General features: G+C 35.9%; 1 protein-coding gene across 1 annotated transcript in view; it reads left to right on the top strand.

Moving 5' to 3' along the window:
* LOC115838659 (A disintegrin and metallopeptidase domain 3-like) overlaps positions 1-19909 on the top strand; it is a 98254-nt gene that overhangs the window by 47930 nt on the left and 30415 nt on the right. Inside the window, exons 11-13 of the mRNA XM_060291509.1 lie at positions 2410-2549; positions 7709-7895; positions 18872-18970. Of these exons, the coding sequence (XP_060147492.1) occupies positions 2410-2549; positions 7709-7895; positions 18872-18970 (426 nt within the window). The remainder of the gene's footprint in view (positions 1-2409; positions 2550-7708; positions 7896-18871; positions 18971-19909) is intronic.

Below are 19909 nucleotides of genomic sequence, written 5' to 3'. Positions count from 1 at the left end.
TTTGTGTTACATTGATTTTTTAAATTGTGAAATGCATTGGTTCCCTTGTCTTTTCCTTTTGTGTATATTGTAGATATTTTGGTTATGGTTAGTTATGCAATTACTAAGAATATCTCAATTTTATAATTTTAAACTGAAAAACTGATAACAACTTCACTTCAATTACATACATATACTCTATTCCTTTACAGTTCTATCCTTCTCTTTATGTTATTGCATAGATATTAGTTCTGCCATTTAAATTTTATACAGGAGTTAAAAGTGCATATGTGCACCAAAATTATGAAGATATAAGCTAGTATGTTTATCCATGTACTGACCTTCATTAGAGGATTTTATAGTTTTCTTTTGGCCTTATGTTGCTATCGAGCATCCTTCCTTTTAACCTTGAAGACCACCCTTTCTCATTTCTTATACATCAGGTCAGTTGGTAATAAACCCCCACAGCTTTCCTGGAAAAGTCTTCATTATTTTTTGAAGGACAGTTTTACTGGATACAGTATTGCTGATTGACAGATTCTTTCTTTCAGCACTTTGAATGTATTTTTCCCAATACCTCTGGGCTGTAATGTTTCAGCTAAGAAATCCGATAATAACCTCGAGACCTCCCTGATAACTGACAATTCATTTTCTCTTGTTGATTTCAAGATTCATCCCTTTGTCTTTGACTTATAGTGGTTTTACTACATTACGTTTCTCCGTAGGTCTCTTGATTTTCCTAGTTAGGGGTCATTGAGTTTCTTGAATCTGCATGTCCTCAGATTTATAAAGTTTGTGTCAGTGATTTCCTCAAATAAGCCCTCTGTCCCTTTCTTTTCTCTCTTCTCTTTCTGAGGCACCCATAATGCATGTATTGCTCTATTTGTTAGAGTCCATAAGCTCGTCTCTTTTTCTACATTTTGGTTTTGGTTTTTGCTCCCATGAAAAAGTGATTTCAAATGACCTGTCTTCACTTCTGATTTTTCTTCTGCCTGACCAAGTCTACTTTTGAAGACCTCCAGTAAATGTTTGTTTATTGATTTTACTTTACCACAGAATTTCTTTTTATAATATTTTATATCTCTCTATTGATATTTATATCTGGAATTTTTCAGATATTTAGGGCTGGATAATCATGTAAAAATCAATTAATTTAATTGATCCTATCAATAAGCTAAAATGGAAAATATTTGATTATATCGATAGATGCAGAAAACACATTTGACAATTCCAACACAATTTATGATTAAACTCACCAAAGTGGCAATAGAAGCAACTTCCTCAACTTCAGAAAGACTGTCTACAAAAACAATACAGCTTACATCAAACTTAATGTTTAGAAATGAAATGCTTCCTACTAAGATTCGGAACAAGGCAAGAATGTAACCTACCATTCTTATTCAGCTTTGTACTTGCATGCAGAACTAATGATACCAAATATTGTGAGGATTTGCAGCAACAGGTAGTCGCATTCATGTTGATGGGAATACAAAATGGTACAGCCACTGTGATAGACAATTTGGCAATTTATTATAAACTTCAATATTGCCTTACCATATGATCCAGCAGCTGTCCTCTATACCATTTACAAAAATTAGTTGGAAACTTACATCCACAGACTCCTCAGACATGATTATGTATAGCGACTTTATTTATAATTGCCAAAAATTGAAATCACACAAGATGTCTGTTAATCGGTGAATGGATAGAGAAACTGGAGTTAATCCATAAAACGGAATATTATTCAGTATTTTAAAAATTAGCCATCATGCAATTAAAAGATGTGGAGGAATTTTAAAAGTAAAGTGGTTAGTGAAAGAAGCCAATTTTAAAGGGCCACACAAAGTATTATTCCAACTCTATGACATTCTGGAAAAGGCAAAACTATGGAGATAGTTAAAAACATCATTGATTACCAACCAGGGCTTTGTGTGTATCACTTATATCAGAAGTATCACTACTTCTGAAGTTTTAGTTTTTTAATACAAGTATTCTGCCTTTAGAAAAAAAATGTTTGATTTTCTCTCCTAAAACTATTTTTGACATCAAAACTGATTGTCAGTTAAACCCTTAAGAATCTGTGTATTTTTCAGTGTTAACATTAAAAGTGATATAGTTACTGAAACAATGATTAATCTTCTCGAAATGTTTTTTTAAGTTTATTAGAATTAAACCAGTAATGTGTCATGAAAACATATGATTAATCTTATTTTGTTATTTGTCAATGCCATTTGGGTTGAAAGTACTATTACTCAAAAAGAATAACAAAATTTAACTTTGTAAAATGCTCTTAAGAAAATCTTAAGATCTTTGGTATACTAGTTTATTAAATTAGTATTTGCATTTAGGTAATATGGCCACAATTACATGAAAAGACCAAGGGTTGAAAAAATAACTTAAGCAACCATTCTGTTTTTCATTTCTATTTAGTATCCAAAGATGATAACCTTAGAGGCATTTTCAGTTGTTTTGGCACAGTTGCTTGGAATTAACCTGGGATTAACATATGATAATGACATCTACAGTTGTTACTGTCCAGGAACTACATGCATAATGAATCCTGAAGCAATGTAAGATGTTATTTTTATCAAATCTTTGTCTTCTTTTGGGAGGTGTTTCTTACATTTCTTGATGAATAATTTCTCTCAGTATAACTTGAATAAGAATATTTTTATTAAATACATACAAGTTATTTTAAAGCTTATTAAGGGGAATGAGTATTGGATATTGTAGCAAATGTGCTTCATAGTTCTATATTCAGTGCTATAGTATCGAGTCATTGATGATGACTTTGTGTGGAGTGCTAGAACCTTGAGGTGAAATTCATTCATTCTATCAAAAAAATTTTAAAGTATGTACTGTGTCACAAGTATTGTGTTTGTCATAAAAATGATTAGCGAGATAGAAAAAAGCTATATACCTTATATTAGTCCATCAGGGCAGAAACTTAAACAGTTGAAATAAGAATAAACAAGATTTAAACAGCTTATGATAAGTGCCAGGAGGGAAATAAATAGGGAATACATGGGGAGGAGAAACTTTCTGATAAAGTGGTCTAGGACGTTTTCTATGAGGCAAAACTTATGTTAGGACCTGAAAGAGAAGAAATAAATCTAGTCATGTGAAGAACTTGTTGAAAACTTTTCAGGGAAAGCAAGTGAAGTGATACTTGGATAGCAAAAAATTTTAAGAGCTCAAAAGACTGGAAAAAAGGGCTTGGGGGAGGGATAAAACAAAGAAACAAAAGAAATGGCTGAAACTATAAGGAAGAATGTTAAAGGCATAGACATTTAAAAAAACAAAAAAGGAAAGTAAAATACAAAGAGGCCAAGGAACCATGAGTCAGAGGAAGAAGTCCAGGAGGTAACAGGAAATGTAGGAAAGAGCCTGAGCAAGCAATCATGATGTGGAAATTGGGATTTTATGATAAATTTTAAAAAACACATTTTAATTGATTTATGCAGTATGGATAATATAATGTATTTTGTAACATGAATGTTAAATATATCAGAAAGAACAGCAATATAGTAATATTGTTACTGAATTAAGTCCTATAGACCCTAGGCTCTCTGCCTGGGCAGGGGAGAGTTCTTTTTTTGTTTTATTCAAGAAACAGAGTAACGAAACCGAAGCTGAGATCCATGGACACAGCACGAGCTCTCCTCAGTGGGCAAGGAATGGAGAAGCAGGAACTCAGTTCACAGATCAACTTCTCACCCAGGTGGTGAGAGGGATTTACTTTTAAAGAGTAGGGACAAAGGCTGGAAGAGTGAGGCTGATGCGGAGGCATATGCATTAGTCTACAAGGGCAGAGGCAGGGCTATTTTGAGGGAGTGGGGAGCCCCCTTTTATTAATCCTTTTTGTTCCTTAGTGGCCATTTATAGGCACTGGTAGGTGTGTCATTTAATAAACTAATATAGTAAAATCAGTGTATAATGAGACTCAGGGTCTGTTGGAGGTCAGATTCCTCGCCATCTTGGTCCCAGCTGGTTCCATCTGTTTTGTTTGTTTGTAGCTTCCTTTCTTATCTCTGGACCCTTTGCCTTAAAGATTTATGTTAACTCCTGATAAATGTGCATGTTGGCAGGTTTTGAGCAGAGACCTGGAGCACTTTGGCAACAGTATTTGGTAAATAGTGATTCTCATAATAATCTACAGCAGTTTCATAAGACTGAGAGGAAGAGAGATGTCAAGAATTATTTATAGAGGTTCTGGTTCAAGATGGTGAGTTAGGAAGAACTTGAACTTCTGTCCACCCTCAGACAAGCCAACTCTATGGCTACGCATGGAACAATTTCCTCAGAAAAAACCAGAAAGCATGCTCAAGACACCTACACACACACACACACATACAAAAGACACCTACACAGAGGGCAAACGAGAAGAAACGACATCGAAGAGGGTAGGAAAGGCTAAGAACAAATCTCACCATAATTCCTACCCCCAGCAAGGTGACCCACAATTGGGAGGGAACTCAAACCTAGAGATTCTCTCTGAGGGGTGAAGGATTTGAACGCTTATTGGACACCCTAACCGGTAAGACCTGCAACTGAGAGATGAACCCCCAAACATCTAGCTGTGAAAGACAATTGGACTTGCACATGTGAGCCAAATAAGGCTATAGTGAACCAAGAAAGAGATCTTAAAACTTTTGAACTCACTTGCCACCTCTGTGGCCTATTGAGAGGCACCCAGTCTTTATGCCAAAGAGGCTTATTTTCTCATATTAACGTGTTGGCTGGAAGGTCAGGCCTCTAATTGAACACACATCTAGAAGCCTGCTAAGGTACTCTCTGGGGATGGAGGCTGGTGGATGCCACCTTTGTGTTCTCCCTCTACCTCGCTACAGCTTGCTGGATTCTCCTGGAAAGGAGCTTGCACCGTCCCCTGGCACCCCAGTTTTTGCGGTTGCCACCCACAGGTTGCCACCTCTAGATCACTGGGCTCTGGTGGCCAGCTGGGTTTAAGCTCACAGGTCCCACAAAACTGTAAACAATGGAAAAAGTTTTCTTAAACAGCTACGACCCCCAGGTCGCAGCGAGAGGCCACAGTCCTAGGAACCCAATCTTTCTGTGAAAGAGGCCTATTAGCTTATCTTCATAGCTGTGGCCTGAGGGGCAGGCTTCTAATGAAACCCATGTCTAAAGTCACACTGTAATCTTTTTCAGAGGCCTTGGAGGATGGGAACTATCTTCAAGGCCTCCATCTGCCATGTTCCAGAGAACCAGTATCTCCAGGAGGGGAGTTTGTACAGGCTTCTGCTGCTTTAGTTTCTGTGGCTGCTGCCCAGGAGACACCCCCTGATGGCCCAGCTCTGGTGCCCAGAGGGACTTGCGTTCCTGGGTCCCCTGTGACTGTAACAGTAACGATTGGAGAGGTAGTTCATGGCGAGCTGTCACGCCAGGGCACTGCACGGGTAGCAGACTGAAACACACCCCAGATTTTCTGTGAAAGTGGCCCATTTACTTGTCCAGGAGCTTCTGCCTGAAGGGCATGCTGACTGTTTGGCTCACATCTTGGGGCCAACGGTGATTCTCTCAACAAGCAGAGGCCAGTGGGCATAACTGTTCACCCTCCCCCTTCCTTGCTCCAGCTCCTCAGCGTCTCTCAGAAAAGACCTTACAACCTTGTCTGGCGCCCTGAATTTTGTTGCTGCTGCCAGGGAACATGTGTAGACCACCTGGCTCGGTGGCCAGCAGGACTTATGCGTGTGGGTACCACAGGACGGTAACCCACAGAGAAAGTGTTTCAGCTGGTTGCCACCTGCATGGCACAGCAAACAGACCCTAGAACCAGAATTGCAGTCTTTCTGTGAAAGAAGTCTTTTAGCTTACCTTCATAACTGCTGCATGAGAATCAGGTTTCTAGTTAAACACAAATCCAACAACTGACTGTGATCCTTTCCAGAGACCGCAGAAGGCGAGTGCTATCACTGGACTCTCTATCTGCTGTACCCTAGAGTGCCAGTGTCTTCCATAGAGGAGCTTCTACAGGTGCCTGGTGCACTATTTTTTGTGGCTGCTGCCTGGAGACACCTGTTGATCATGTAGCCCTAGTGGCAGGGGAGCTTGTGCTCCTGGGTTTCCTGGAGCTATAACAAACAGGCAGTTCTTGATAGCAAAAGACCCTGAATAGCCATAGCAATCTTGAGAAAGAAGAACAAAGTTGGAGACATCATATACCTGATTCCAGGGCTACGACAGACAAAAGCAAACAAGCCTGGAACATTTGTGTCAGAGTATAAGGAGGCGTTCAAAGAATTATGGAGATTTGTCACAGGGACACAAAGCAGTTTGAAAGGGGCTCCCCATAGGCAAATCTGGGACAATTTGAAAGTCATTTGTAATGTTTGTAATGGATTATAACCCACTGAGTGTAATAGGAAGATATGATTCCATATTCATGTAAATACATGAATGAATTGAAAATGTGATTAGAACTGAGATTTTACATAAAACTTCTCTTCAAATAATTATTAAGTGATAAGAAAGGAAAGAAATGTTAGAGTGAAGACTGGCAGACACACCTTAATCAACTGATCAAAGTGACTTTTACCAAAAATATAACAAGTTGAAATCATGTGCTGTCTGTTAGGATGCAATGGAGCAGACAGTCAGCAACACTTCTGTGATGAGGTTGCCAAGATGCATAACCTCAGTCTAACTATGGGGAAACATTTCATAAACCCAAATTGAGGGACATTTTACCAAATAATCAGCCTGTAATTATAAAACGTTTCACTGTCATGAAATTCAACAAAAATTGTAATCAACTAAGCTAAGGAGACATGAGAACTAAATGCAGTGGTTGATTTTGAACTGGATCCTTTTGCTATAAAGTGCCAATACTGTGATGAAGGGGAAATTTGAATGTGATGTGAGGATTAGATTTTAGCACCGTATCATTATTTCCTGATATTGAAGGTGTGATTTCAGAGAATTCATTACTGTGTAAGAGTTATACATTAAAATATTTAGAGTAATCAGGATCTCCCGTTGGCAACTTACTCAACCATTTCAGGAAACAAAATTTGGTTTTCGTACTTTTGTATCATTTCTCTAATCTCATAGAGATTGTTACAAATTTAAACAAAAGCCCATTAAACAGTGCACTTAGAAATATAAAAATATCAAAATAAAAAGAATCTAGGGTTTATACATTCTATATACTCAGTGTTGAGATATTTTAATTAATTAATTTTGTTACCAAAGTACAAATAATTCTGACTTTTAATTAACACAGTCCACCATTGTTTATTCCTTCATTTTTCCATATTATTCCTAGTATGTTTCATTTTCTTAAGTAGAGGATGTTAAGGTTACATGATTTAGAATATATTAAACAAAATAGTGCTTGGCACACAAAAAGCTCTGTTTAAGTATGTCTTACTATTTACTATTTTCATTATTATTGACAACACCATCATAATTATAATAATTGTATAATAATATATAATATAATAATATAATATAATTTAATAATACCCAATATAATAATTATTATATTTTATTATTATTTATATTATTATAATTATTAGATGTCTGTTATATTGAATTATAATAGAAATGAACTTATTCTTGCATTACTAATTGTATTAAAAATAAAGCAGTCTCCCGTTTTGGCTATTCTCTAAGTGAAGTAGTACAGAATTCATAGTACATTATTGAAGGAGTATTACTTTGATACTGATTTTATTCCTTTTAACTGAGGAATATAATTTAATTTCAGACGTTCCCGTGGTGTAAAGTTTTTCAGCAGTTGCAGCATGGATGAATTCAAACATACAGCTTCACAGCCTGAATTTGAATGTCTTCAGAATCGAACAGTTTCAAAAGTGGTTCCACAGGGAAGAGTTTCAGTTTGTGGCAACGGAGTTTTGGAACCGCCAGAGCAATGTGATTGTGGTGGGCCAGAGGTTGGTGAGAAACATTAATAGCTTATCTAAAGATTTGTTTCTGTGTTCCTCATGTAGTCTTATAAATATAGTTGTGATATAAGTGGGAGAGCTTTTTTTTTTAATGTTGCACCATTTTATCAAATAGCTAAGATGGGGAGATACAAGGCATATGATAACTGGCTCATCCTGAATTTGAAACATTTGAAGAATTTAAGTTTGGGGTAAGTGCAGTGTGGTTAAAGAAGTAGATTTTCCTTGTTGTGTAAACATTACCCACCTTTCTGTATCATAAACATCAGTTCCAACAGTAGTATAATTATCACCTAAATCATCCCTGAATTCCTCCAAAGTGCCTGAATTGGATCACTGAGTTATTAAATGTATGCTGTTGTTTACCTCCTCGTCTCCTACTTCCAGTTCTTGCATGTATAGAGCCTCATTTATTTTAACTTCGTTTCGCAGAATTGGGTTAATCACAATCCTTGGTTTGTTGTTATATTTAGCTTTTTGCTATTTGTCTTCTTGTTTTTCATTTGTGCTTGGTAAGATAGCTAATCATTGCATTTTGTTGTTGTTGCCTTCATATACTCGTGCGGTGATTATTTTAATGTTTCATATTTGCTTGCTGAGATGTAAGCTCTAATTGTTAGGAGCTAAAATCTGTATAATCTGATTGCATTATAATTTTTAAGTGAATGACTCAAATCTTCTGTATATTTTTACTAATTTTGTTTGCCTGAACTCTCAGCACTCGAGAAATAATATTGATATCTCCAACTATACAGTTGGATTTGCCTAATTCTCATTATCATTTACTCAATTCATATTTTATATATTTTGTATTTCTTTTATATGGTGTAAATTTATTTACAATTGTTGCACCTTCCTAGAAATTTAATACTTTACCTTCAAATACTGAATCTCTTTATTTCTAATGTTGATTTCTGTTTTAATGTCTATTTGGTCTGGTATATATCTGTATATCTGTATACATATTTTATGTCTATATCTATGCACACACTAGCTTCCTTAAATCAGTATTTCCCTGATATTTCTCTATTCTCATTTAGGTTTTCTTTACTATTAGGTTCAGTATTTACCTTAGGTTTTAATTTATTATTCAGTCTGTCCTTGATTTATAAGATTAACTCAAATATTATTGTGATTAATACTTTTACATATTTTTAAATTAACTAAAGTCCATAGTTTATTCAGATTTCCTTTGTTTTTACCTAATGGCATTTTTCTGTCCCAGGATCTTTTCCAGGATACCTCATTACATTTAATTTTCTTATGCTCCTCTAGATTGCATATTTTTATAATTTTAGTTGTCTCAAAATTTTTATATTTTCTATATTCAATTTGCCACATTTGTTCTTAACTGAATTTTTGTTGAATCTGTTTATTTTGTTTTCCTTTCTTCCAGTATTTCTTTTAGTGATTTAGTCTATATGTACTGTTTATTTTCCTTTAGTGATTATCTTTGTATTTTTACCATAGATGTTTAATGGTAAACATCTATCTGGGCCACCTTCTTCCCAGATCACAGTGTTTACAACCCAATTAACTTTCTTGTAAAATACTCTTGTAAAATATTTCATTTCTTTACATTAGAAAGTACTATGAAGAATTTATTCAGAAAATAGTTGCTTTATTTTACCTTCCATTCCTTTTTTTTTTTTTTTTTTTTTCTTTTGCGGTACGCGGGCCTCTCACCGTTGCGGCCTCTCCCGTTACGGAGCACAGGCTCCGGACGCGCAGGCCCAGCGGCCATGGCTCACGGGCCCAGCCGCTCCGCGGCACGTGGGATCCTCCCAGACCGGGGCACGAACCCTCATCCCCTGCATCGGCAGGCGGACTCCCAACCACTGCGCCACGAGGGAAGCCCTCCATTCCTTTTTATCAGTGTTTTTGTATGTCGAAGTTTCTTTCAGAAATAATCTCCCATTTAATTATAATTTTCTTTAAAATATATTTTAGTACAGTTCTCTCTATAGTAAACTCTGCCCACTTTTGTTTAGCAGTAAATATTTATACCATTCCATTATTTCACTGTGATATATAATATATATGAAATATATACAGGAAATATGGATGAAGAGTGTAATACATAGATACTTAACAAGCACCTGAATACTTTGCACTAAGGTCAAAACAATCCTTACCTCTGCCAAAGAATTTCTTTGTGTCCACTCTCAATATGCCTCCTTTTCCCAATCATCATTTAGAATTTAAAGGTATCATTTCAGTACTTTCTTGTCATCATAGTTTTAGTTTTACCTCCTATTTTCCCATCTTTATACAATATAGTTTGATTAACTGTGTTCTACTATTATATAATTGGCAATCATATGATTTGTGTCATTTGTAACTTGGTCTTTCACCCAGTATTGTACCTGGAACATCCATCAACTTTTGAATGTAGCTATATTCCAATTGTTTTCATTGCTTTTAGTATTGAGTTTATGAAAATTTCAGTTTATTTATGCATTATTTGTGAAATGAAAACTTAAGTTTATTTCAATTTATGACTGTAAAGACTCATTTATTTATGAATTTTCTTGCACATGTTTCCTGCTGCACATGTGCCTGCATTTCACTAGGGTGTATGTGTACCGACAAGTGAATGTGCTGTGTCATGAGGTATACATGTATATATGACTTTGAGGATATCTTACTTACTTTGGGTTTTCCTATGGTTGAATGGTCTTTTCATGTCTTTTACACATTTGTCTGTCATTTCATTCGCATTCACTTGTATGAATTATCAGGAATTTATCACCAATATGCTGGAAGGCTAGGATGTATGCTGATTCTTCAGTAAACTAAGTTTTTTCGGCATGAGACAAGTCTTACAGAGAGGACCTTCAGTGACCTAGTAGTTTAGGTAAAGGAGTAGGTGGGCTATTTCTGTTTCTTATGGGTGTACAGCTTCCTGTTTGTGGACTTTACCAGTGTCAGAGGCCAATTTGTTTATAGTGGAACTTTCCCGGGAAAAGTTCTTCACTGAACCATGGGATAAAGTTCATTAGTTCCAAATTCCAGGAGCCAGTGGATATCAGGAAATTTAGGGCCATTGGATGAAATCAGCTGTGTAAGTGATCAGAGATGCCTGCGGTTACAGGGGGTCCTAATCAGTTGCAGTGCCCAGTGGCCGGGGTTTTTTTCCCTTTTATCCTGGACAGCTTTCAATGATTCTTCTGGCTGAGCTCCACCTACCCCCATTGAAATGTAACTGCTTGTTTTGTAAGTCAGTATAGATGGATTATTTGGATTGTAGAGTCTGTCTTTAGTCATATATGCTTAAATAGCATGGGATGCAAATTTTCTCAGTTGCAGACCATTCTAAAAGTGTTATGATTTTGACAGAATACCTATACATTCAATAATATTTCACACTGGTATAATAATATTTCAGATTTGGTATAATCCTGAGATGACATATTATTGTGGGGAGGAGAGTAAAGTGGTGCTCTAAGTCTTGCCTAATGAAATTGAAATGAACTTCGTCAGCTTCCCAGAATGGAAGTTTTTACTGCTAGTGAAAAGTACTAGCAGTATCTAGTGCTATATGCTAAAGGCCAGTAGTGGCAAAAATTATTTTAATTATTGTTGATTTGTTAATCACTCTGGAACAATGGTTTCCACTTCCGTTTAAACCTCAGTACTTTAATATAAAACTCTAATTACCTGTGACTTCCTCTAGCCAGACAGTACTTTTTTTTTTCTCGTTTGCAACATTTTACAACCTTGAAACGCTTTAGGAATATAGGCAGTTCTTAGTTTATCACCAACATACATCACGTCTGAGACCTGAGAACAAATTTATCCAATGATAAAGACTAACAAAAGAACAAAAATATATAAAAGGCGTAAAACAAACTAATGGCCAGGGTAGTTCATTGTTTAATAAGCTCAGACATACACATTTGCAGAAAATGTAACTGGCTCTAAAGTTACTTGTAGCTGCTTGTGCGTGATGTGGACCATAGAACGTCCATGGCCTGCCCCAGCTAATCGCACAGTACTGAGTATCCTTGGCTTTCAAGGTGGCACCATTGTCTGACTAGATGTGTAAATATCATCCGTTTAGGAGTACTTGATTAGTATGATTCATGTCTGCTGTGCAGAGGAATTGCTGTGTCATATCTGGAAAGGTGTCTATTGCAGTCAATGTCAAACAATACCCTCGAGAGGAGATTAGGGGCTAACATGCTGTATTTGTGAGGACTGGCCATGTCCATTGCCCTGGGCTGTGTGCCCTGGATTTCCTTTTCTCACTTGACTGTAACTGGTAGAAAAGACACATTTGCCTGTCTTCCTCGGTCCCAAGTGCTGGAAACACTAGGTCTTGTTTTGGAGCCCAGTCTTGGATTGTAAGTGGATTCCAAGTGTCTCAGAACACATAGATGTGTTATAAATTGTTTTCAGTATCTAAACTTGCAAGCTGATTTTGATCTTTTGGGTCTAGTGAGATACTGAAGAAAGATTTTACTACAATTTCCACCACCACACACCAAGTGCCTTCGGTCTGTAACTGCATCATACCTGGAACTGCCATTGCTATTGGAGCCACTGCCATGTTTAGCTTATATAAGCCACCTTTTACTGGCCAGGCAGGGCTGTTAAAAGATGACAGATTTTCTTGAGTATCCCTGCATATGCTGTCTCCTTGATCAAGACAGTGATCTTCTGACCAGCTCCCTTTCCCCTTCCTATTCCTTTCTCCCCCTCTCCTTACCACTGTATCTTGTGCCGCTTCACAATAACAATCTAGATAGGCCAGGATAGCTATGTGGCTTCTAGTCATATACTCATCCCTACTTCCACTGTCTTAATCGTAGCATTTCCACATTGAGAGCGTCCCTTAAAATCAAGAGAACTGTTACATTTTTGTAGAATATCTATCCCCATCATCTATTCAGCATAAATCTATTATTTATGACTGTTTGGGTATGTGTTAGCCCTAAAGAACCCACCAGAAATGTATGTGATTTGAGAGCATTTCCAAATCTAGTAAGAATATTCTTTCAATCTCACCCCTGGGGACTTCCTGGTACTATAATGGCCTGTGCTCAGGATAGATGAAAGGCTTGACAACTTGGTTACCATCACTTCTCCAATCCATCTTGACCAGTGTATATGGCTTTCATTTCATGTGGATGAAACCCTTTATTCTTATCCTGTTTACTGTTGAAGGAGGTTAAGATCTGTGTACAGAGTGGGTACCAAACATTTGGGGTGAATGCCAATCAAATGGTATCACGTCAGACAGGATAGTCTGCCAATAGTCAATACATGTGTCCAGGAATAATTCCTGCTCACAGCCCAAACCTTAGGGTACCATGGCTATTCTGTAGCCCGGTAGTGAGAGAGACTCTCTCCGAAGGGCAGACAAACAATTTCCGCATTAGATTCTCTCTGGCCTAATATCCATGTCTACATGAACATAGGACTCAGACTTGAACCATTGATTTTTCTGTCCCTTGGCCTGCAGGAAATTACATTTAGCTTTTGCCAAGGTGTCCATTCTGGGTAGTTTATTGCCCAGTTCCTAAATAGTTTTTTCAAAGATTATTCCTGCGATACAAGAGTATGTTCAGTTGTCTCTGATAGCCTGTTTGCACTGTGTGGATGAACTGATTAATCTGATTTGGGTCACTATTTCATTATCTGGGCACTCTCAAGTCTTCATTTAAAATCCAAGATGGAGTCACAGTGGACCTAAGGGAAGAGGTAGCTTGCCCCACTGGATTTCAAGGGTATGTATTGGAAAATGAGAATTCATCTTGGATAGGCCACTGTTTTATTATAGCTGTAAAGACTGTTAAAAGAAACAGGGTCATCCCTGGTGGCACAGCGGTTGAGAATCTGCCTGCCAATGCAGGGGACACGGGCTCGAGCCCTGGTCTGGGAAGATCCCACATGCCGCGGAGCAACTGGGCCCGTGAGCCACAACTACTGAGCCTGCGCGTCTGGAGCCTGTACTCCACAACAAGAGAGACCGCGACAGTGAGAGGCCCGCACACCGCGATGAAGAGTGGCCCCCACTTGCCGCAACTAGAGAAAGCCCTCGCACAGAAACGAAGACCCAACACAGCACAAATAAATAAATTAATTAATGAATTAAAAACAAACAAAAACGAAAACAAGACACCAGGCCCCAAATGGAGTCCCTTATGCTAAACCTCACATCACCAAACTGAGAGATTTACCTTAACTACACTTTTGGCTCTTCCAGAAATGGAATCTTAAACCAGTCAATCAGGAATCATCTGGCCAGCACTAGTTAGGTAATCTGCCTGATAGACCCCTGCCATCCCCTAAAGGAAAGTAACTTTGCAATAATCAGTCCACCTTTTTGCCAGTATAACTTCCTTGTTCCCACTCCCTTCTGCCTATAAAAGTCTTCCATATTTTACAGCTCTTAAGCATTTCTTTCTTTTTTTTTTTTTTTTTTACTTTTTTTTTCTTTTCTGGCCATGCCGTGCGGCATGCAGGATCTTAGTCCCCTGACCAGGGATCAAACCCGTGCCCCCTGCAGTGGAAGTGCAGAGTCTTAACCACTGGACCACCAGGGAAGCCCCGTGGAGCTTCTTTCTAACTGTTAAATTGGATGCTGCCCATTTTGAATCAGTTTTTGCTCAAATAAACTCTTAAAAGTTTTAATATGCCTCAGGTTATCTTTTAACAAGACCTACTGCAGTAAGCCCCGATAGGTCTTTACATTCTCTTTCTCCACATCCATGTCATTAGACAGTGTGTTCATTGACCAGTGGTGCTTAGAGCATGAGGTTGGTTCTGAAAGTGGCTGTGTGACTTTGAAGCCTTCATATCCAGCAAAACTTACATCGATCCATAATATGCTATTTGGATGAGACTTTATGACTTCATCAGGCTTTTGCCTAAGCATATCTCTAATTTCTTTCTTTTCTTACTCATTGTAAGAACATATCTCAGTAAATTTTGGAGTGACTAAACCGGTCTTGATCACGAGGACTTTTATCACCAGGACTTTTCTATCTATAGTTATGGCCACCAGCAGAAGGGAAATAGTTTTTATTTTCTTGAAAGTATAGGTGGGTTAACAGCAAGCCCAATAAACTTTGTTTCGTGTCGCAAGACCATCACTTCCCACTGATGGAACCTTTCAGGAGTCTCAACAACAGTGGTCAAAAACCATTTGCCCTCACTGTCACTGAAGACTTTACTGAACAATCTGCTTCTGCATACCATACCTGGCCAGATGATCCATGCGACCTATCTGCCTTTATATCCACAAAGGCATTGTGACCTTGTCTTTTCTTGTCTGCACAGAGACTCATGATGTGTCTAGGTGGCCTTCATTATACTTATTTATATTTTCTTTCTGACTTGCTGTGTTTTTGAATTTGAGTGATGCTATACCTGATTAAATGTGGAAAATATGTAGAACGTTTACATTACCACAGACAGTTTTCCCTTACCTCATCCAAGCCAATCCCATAAATATCTAAACCTCTAATTTCTGTCACAACACATTCATCGTACTATTAAGTTTATAACAAAGTGTCAAAATGCTTTCCAAAATGGTTGTAATATTGTGCATTCCATCCAACTATGTATAACAGTGGCAGTTGTTCTGAATCCTCACCACTTTTGTTACTGCCAGTCTTTTTCATTTTAGTCATTTCAGTTTGTGCTGGTATCTCATTGCAGTTTTAGTTTGTATTTTCCTGATGACTAATTATATGGGACAGTATTTCATGTGATTATTGGGCATTCATATGTTTCCTTTTTAAAATGTCTGTTCAACTATTTTACAAAGTTTAATGGGGTTGTCTTTTTATTATATACTTACAGGAATTCTTAATATAAACTATACACAAGCCTTTGCCAGGTTTTCTCCCAGTATGTGGCTTAGCTTTGTGTTTTCTTAATGACATCTTTCAAAGAGTCAAAGTTTTTAATTTGATGAAGTCCAGTTTATAATTTTCTTCTTTGATATATTATGCTACTTGTAGCCTATCTATCCTAAATTTGTGAAGCTTCCTTGTAAATGTTCTTCTAGAAGTCTACAAATTTTAGTTTTTATGTGTATGGTCCATTTTGAGTAATTTGTAGCACTTTGCAGGTTAAGGATCAAGGTATATTTTTCTCAAGGTATTCAATTGTTGAAGAGACTGTCCTTCCCCCATTGAATTACCTTGGTACATTTACTGAAAAACCATTCATGACATACATTGTGTTCCAATAATCTACGTATCTATCCAGTACCAGGTCTCCTTATCCTAATGCACAAAATCAGGTAAAATGTATCTTCATGTTTAGTTTCTTCTTTCTCAAGATAGATTTGGCTATTTTAGGTCTTTATATTTCTATGTAAACTTTTAAATCAACTTTTCCATTTCTACCCACCCCCTAAAAAAAAAAAAAAACTCTTGAAATTTTTTAAAAAATCTAAAGATGAATTTATGGAGAATTGAATAGTATACATAATGTGATTTTCAAACCATGAACAAGGTATATTGTTCCATTTATTTAGGTGTCTGTAATTACTTAAATTTAACCCTAAGTAGTTCATGTTTTTTAATATTATTGTAAATTGCATATTTTTTTAAAAAAAATTCAATTTTCAGTGCATTTTGCAAGTATATAGAAATAAAATTAAATAATGAAAGTTGTTGATTCCTCCTGTAGTCAGCTTAGCATTACTTTGAATGACTGGTTTATATTTTGGAAAATACCTGCAAAATGCCTAAGTCAAAATTATCAAATAACCAATAAATATCTGAAAAAGAGTATGTTTATGGTGTTTATTCCAGAAATAGAGAAATGTTTCAGTATTTTTCAACATATATCATTAAAGTAACAGAGAGATAAAAATTACAAGATATTAAATATTGAAGAAACATTTGATAAAATGTTTGGACAGCTAGGAGTAAAAGAATGTTCTTTGATTTCTCAAATTTCTCAATGATAAACCACAGTTACCTATGTTACAAAGTCCTCGCTTCCAGTCCCATGATGGAATTCCATTTTTAAACTACACGTCATAAAAGGCCAATTTCTAAGCCTGGTATTTAGTCTAGGTTTCCATTATACATTGAGTATTGTCCAGATATGTTTTGCACCGTAGTAGGCTTTCTCTTTGATTCTAGGTGTTAGAGATTTCCCTTTCACGTCATTGATTTTTGTTTTATTTTCCCCAATGTTAATGTTTACTATGTGTTTAATCTTCCATCTTCACTAAATTCTCTTGATAGTTTTCATTAAAATATTTATATTGTGAAGCATAACACATTCTTCTTAATAATGAAACATGAAAATTAAAAAAGAAAGAATATCATCTGATTCCTGTAAATATTACAAGGTGTTATATAGTAATAGAATTTGGGATATACTTTAATAATATGCAGTTGATGTAATTGAAGACATTATATTTAATTTTATATAGGACATTATATGAGTATCCAGGTATAATAAAATATCAGGAATAAATTATTATTCTATAAACACAACTGATAATTTAATTTTGGGGGAAAAATACATTATTATAGTTACTTTTACAATATACTATTCAAAATATTTAATGTCAAATAAAAATACGTATACACACATATATGTATATATATAACAAAACTTTTACACACACACTGTACCTTCACATATTTACTGGGGTTAGGGTGGAGGAAAGTTTTATACATAAACTTTTAGAACAAATCCCAAAGAAAGTTGGCAGTTGTCAGATTTCACAATATCATAATAACAAAAATTTTTTTTAAAAAACTGCCAAAATAGAAATAAATTGTCATGACAAATTATAAAACACTGTAAAGTATATTAGTGGCTAGGAGTTAACATCATTAATATAGAAGTGCTTACAAATAAAGGAAATAAACAGAAGATTACTTCAACAAAAAGTATGCATAAAAGTATAAATCAGATTGTGCAGATATGTAAAATGTTCAGCACATTAATAATAAAACTAATAAAATTGAAACAGATATAAACACTTAGTAATTTGTGCCTATACACTTTACTTATTTTATTATTTTTTATTTTTTTAAATTTTTATTTCGATAGGCCAAGAAGAGTCTTTTTTTTTTCTTTACATCTTTATTGGAGTATAATTGCTTTACAATGGTGTGTTAGTTTCTGCTTTATAACAAAGTGAATCAGTTATACATACACATATGTTCCCATATCTCTTCCCTCTTGTGTCTCCCTCCCTCCCACCCCTCTAGGTGGTCACAAAGCACCAAGCTGATCTCCCTGTGCTATGTGGCTGCTTCCCACTAGCTATCTATTTTACGTTTGGTAGTGTAGTAGTGTATATATGTCCATGCCACTCTCTCACTTTGTCACAGCTTTACTTATTTTAAAATATTATCAGTCTTGTTTAACATCACTCTTACACTGAATAGATAACTATATAGAAAGAAGGAAATAGTGTATATTATGAAGAGCCTTTAATATTTTTAAATTCTTTGACCTAATAACTTCTAGAATCAATCTTTCATATACAATCTTAGATCTAAAAAAATGACAAAAAATTTCTTTGAAATGTCATTTACAACATAATATGCTGTTGTAATTTAGAAACCTCTATTTTGTCACATCCAAAAATTATTGTATATTCACAGAATGATATCTTGAAGAGACTTGATAAGATGGGTAACTACTTATGATGTAGTAAGTGAAAAAAAATCTCAAAATTTACAATTCCTATATTTATGAACACAAAGATTGAAATAAATTGCATTACATTTTTAACAGTTCAAATTCTTGAGCATGGAATTGTGAATAATTTCATTGCCATCTTTTTTTCTATATCAAAATATATTATGTTCAAATATATATATTAAGTGGTGTTAAAAATAGATACAGAAGTAAAAATTATACTGTGATTGTAATTAACTTAGAGACATACTTTAGTATATTATGACAATAAATAAAATGATTTATTTGATTGAAAATTCCTTTTATTTAAATTGATTGCATTTGCTTTTTAGCAATGCTCTCATAAAAAATGCTGTGATGCTGTAACATGTTCTCTGATTGGAGATGCAGAGTGTGGTACAGGACCATGCTGTGACAGAAAAAGTTGTCAGGTAAGTTTTCAAAATATTGCCTTATTTTCTTTCATGAAATTTTTGCGTTCTTGTGGGTGCATTTTGTAGCTTTTTTTTCCCGCTTTTATTTTTACTCATGTTTCAAATTATATTACTTTATGTACTCGATTCATACACAGTTAATTTCAGAACTGAGAGAAGGTCCTTAGATCTTTTTCAACCTCTTTCGTAGTGCTGCCTCTTACTGTATTGTTTCAATTTCTGCTCAAGACCCATCCTCTTATTGCATTTAATAACAATTCCAGATAATTTGGGTGCCGTGAGTTCCTCTTGGTCGTGCCTGAATGTAGCTCTTCATGATTGAACGACTTATGACAAAATTATGAATAAGCCACCCAACACACACTTGACATGCAATATTTGAATAAACAGACAATAATAATAAAAATGCCTCATTTTGAAAGTAGCAGAAAAGGAATCCATATAAAATAGTCAGCAATATGTAGCATATCTAATAGTGAAGATTAGCTTTGGCAAGACCCTGGAAGTGACTGACTGAACCCTTGACTTGCCTTGGGAAGTTTTCCATTCAACTTTCCTTCATAGCCACACCTGATAGGAGGCAGGGTAAAATCTCTTTTCTAGGGATTGCTACATCTTAGCGACTCACCTTTTTTGTGTCACTTTCAGGAGTCTATGACAAACATAAAGACTGAGTAATGAGAGGTTTTGCTGCCAAGTTTGTTTTTTCTCTGTCCATGAAATCTCTCCTGACATCATTTTACTTTGCTCTATGCGCGTTCTTTTTCACCCGGTGGGCTAGTTTTTAAAGTCAATGGTCATTTGTTTCAAGGCACATGAATGTAGAGGCCAGCCTAGGGTTTCCACTTCTTAGCAATAAACCTTGCTGCCCTTTCCTTCACCAGAGCTCTCATCTTAGTCTTTGTCTCCAAATCACTGGAACTGAGCAGTCAGACT

This window comes from Globicephala melas, chromosome 21 (assembly GCF_963455315.2).
Source record: "Globicephala melas chromosome 21, mGloMel1.2, whole genome shotgun sequence".
Lineage (NCBI taxonomy): Eukaryota > Metazoa > Chordata > Mammalia > Artiodactyla > Delphinidae > Globicephala > Globicephala melas.
Note: the sequence above shows the minus strand (reverse complement) of the source record. Positions and strands in the feature narration are given on the sequence as shown.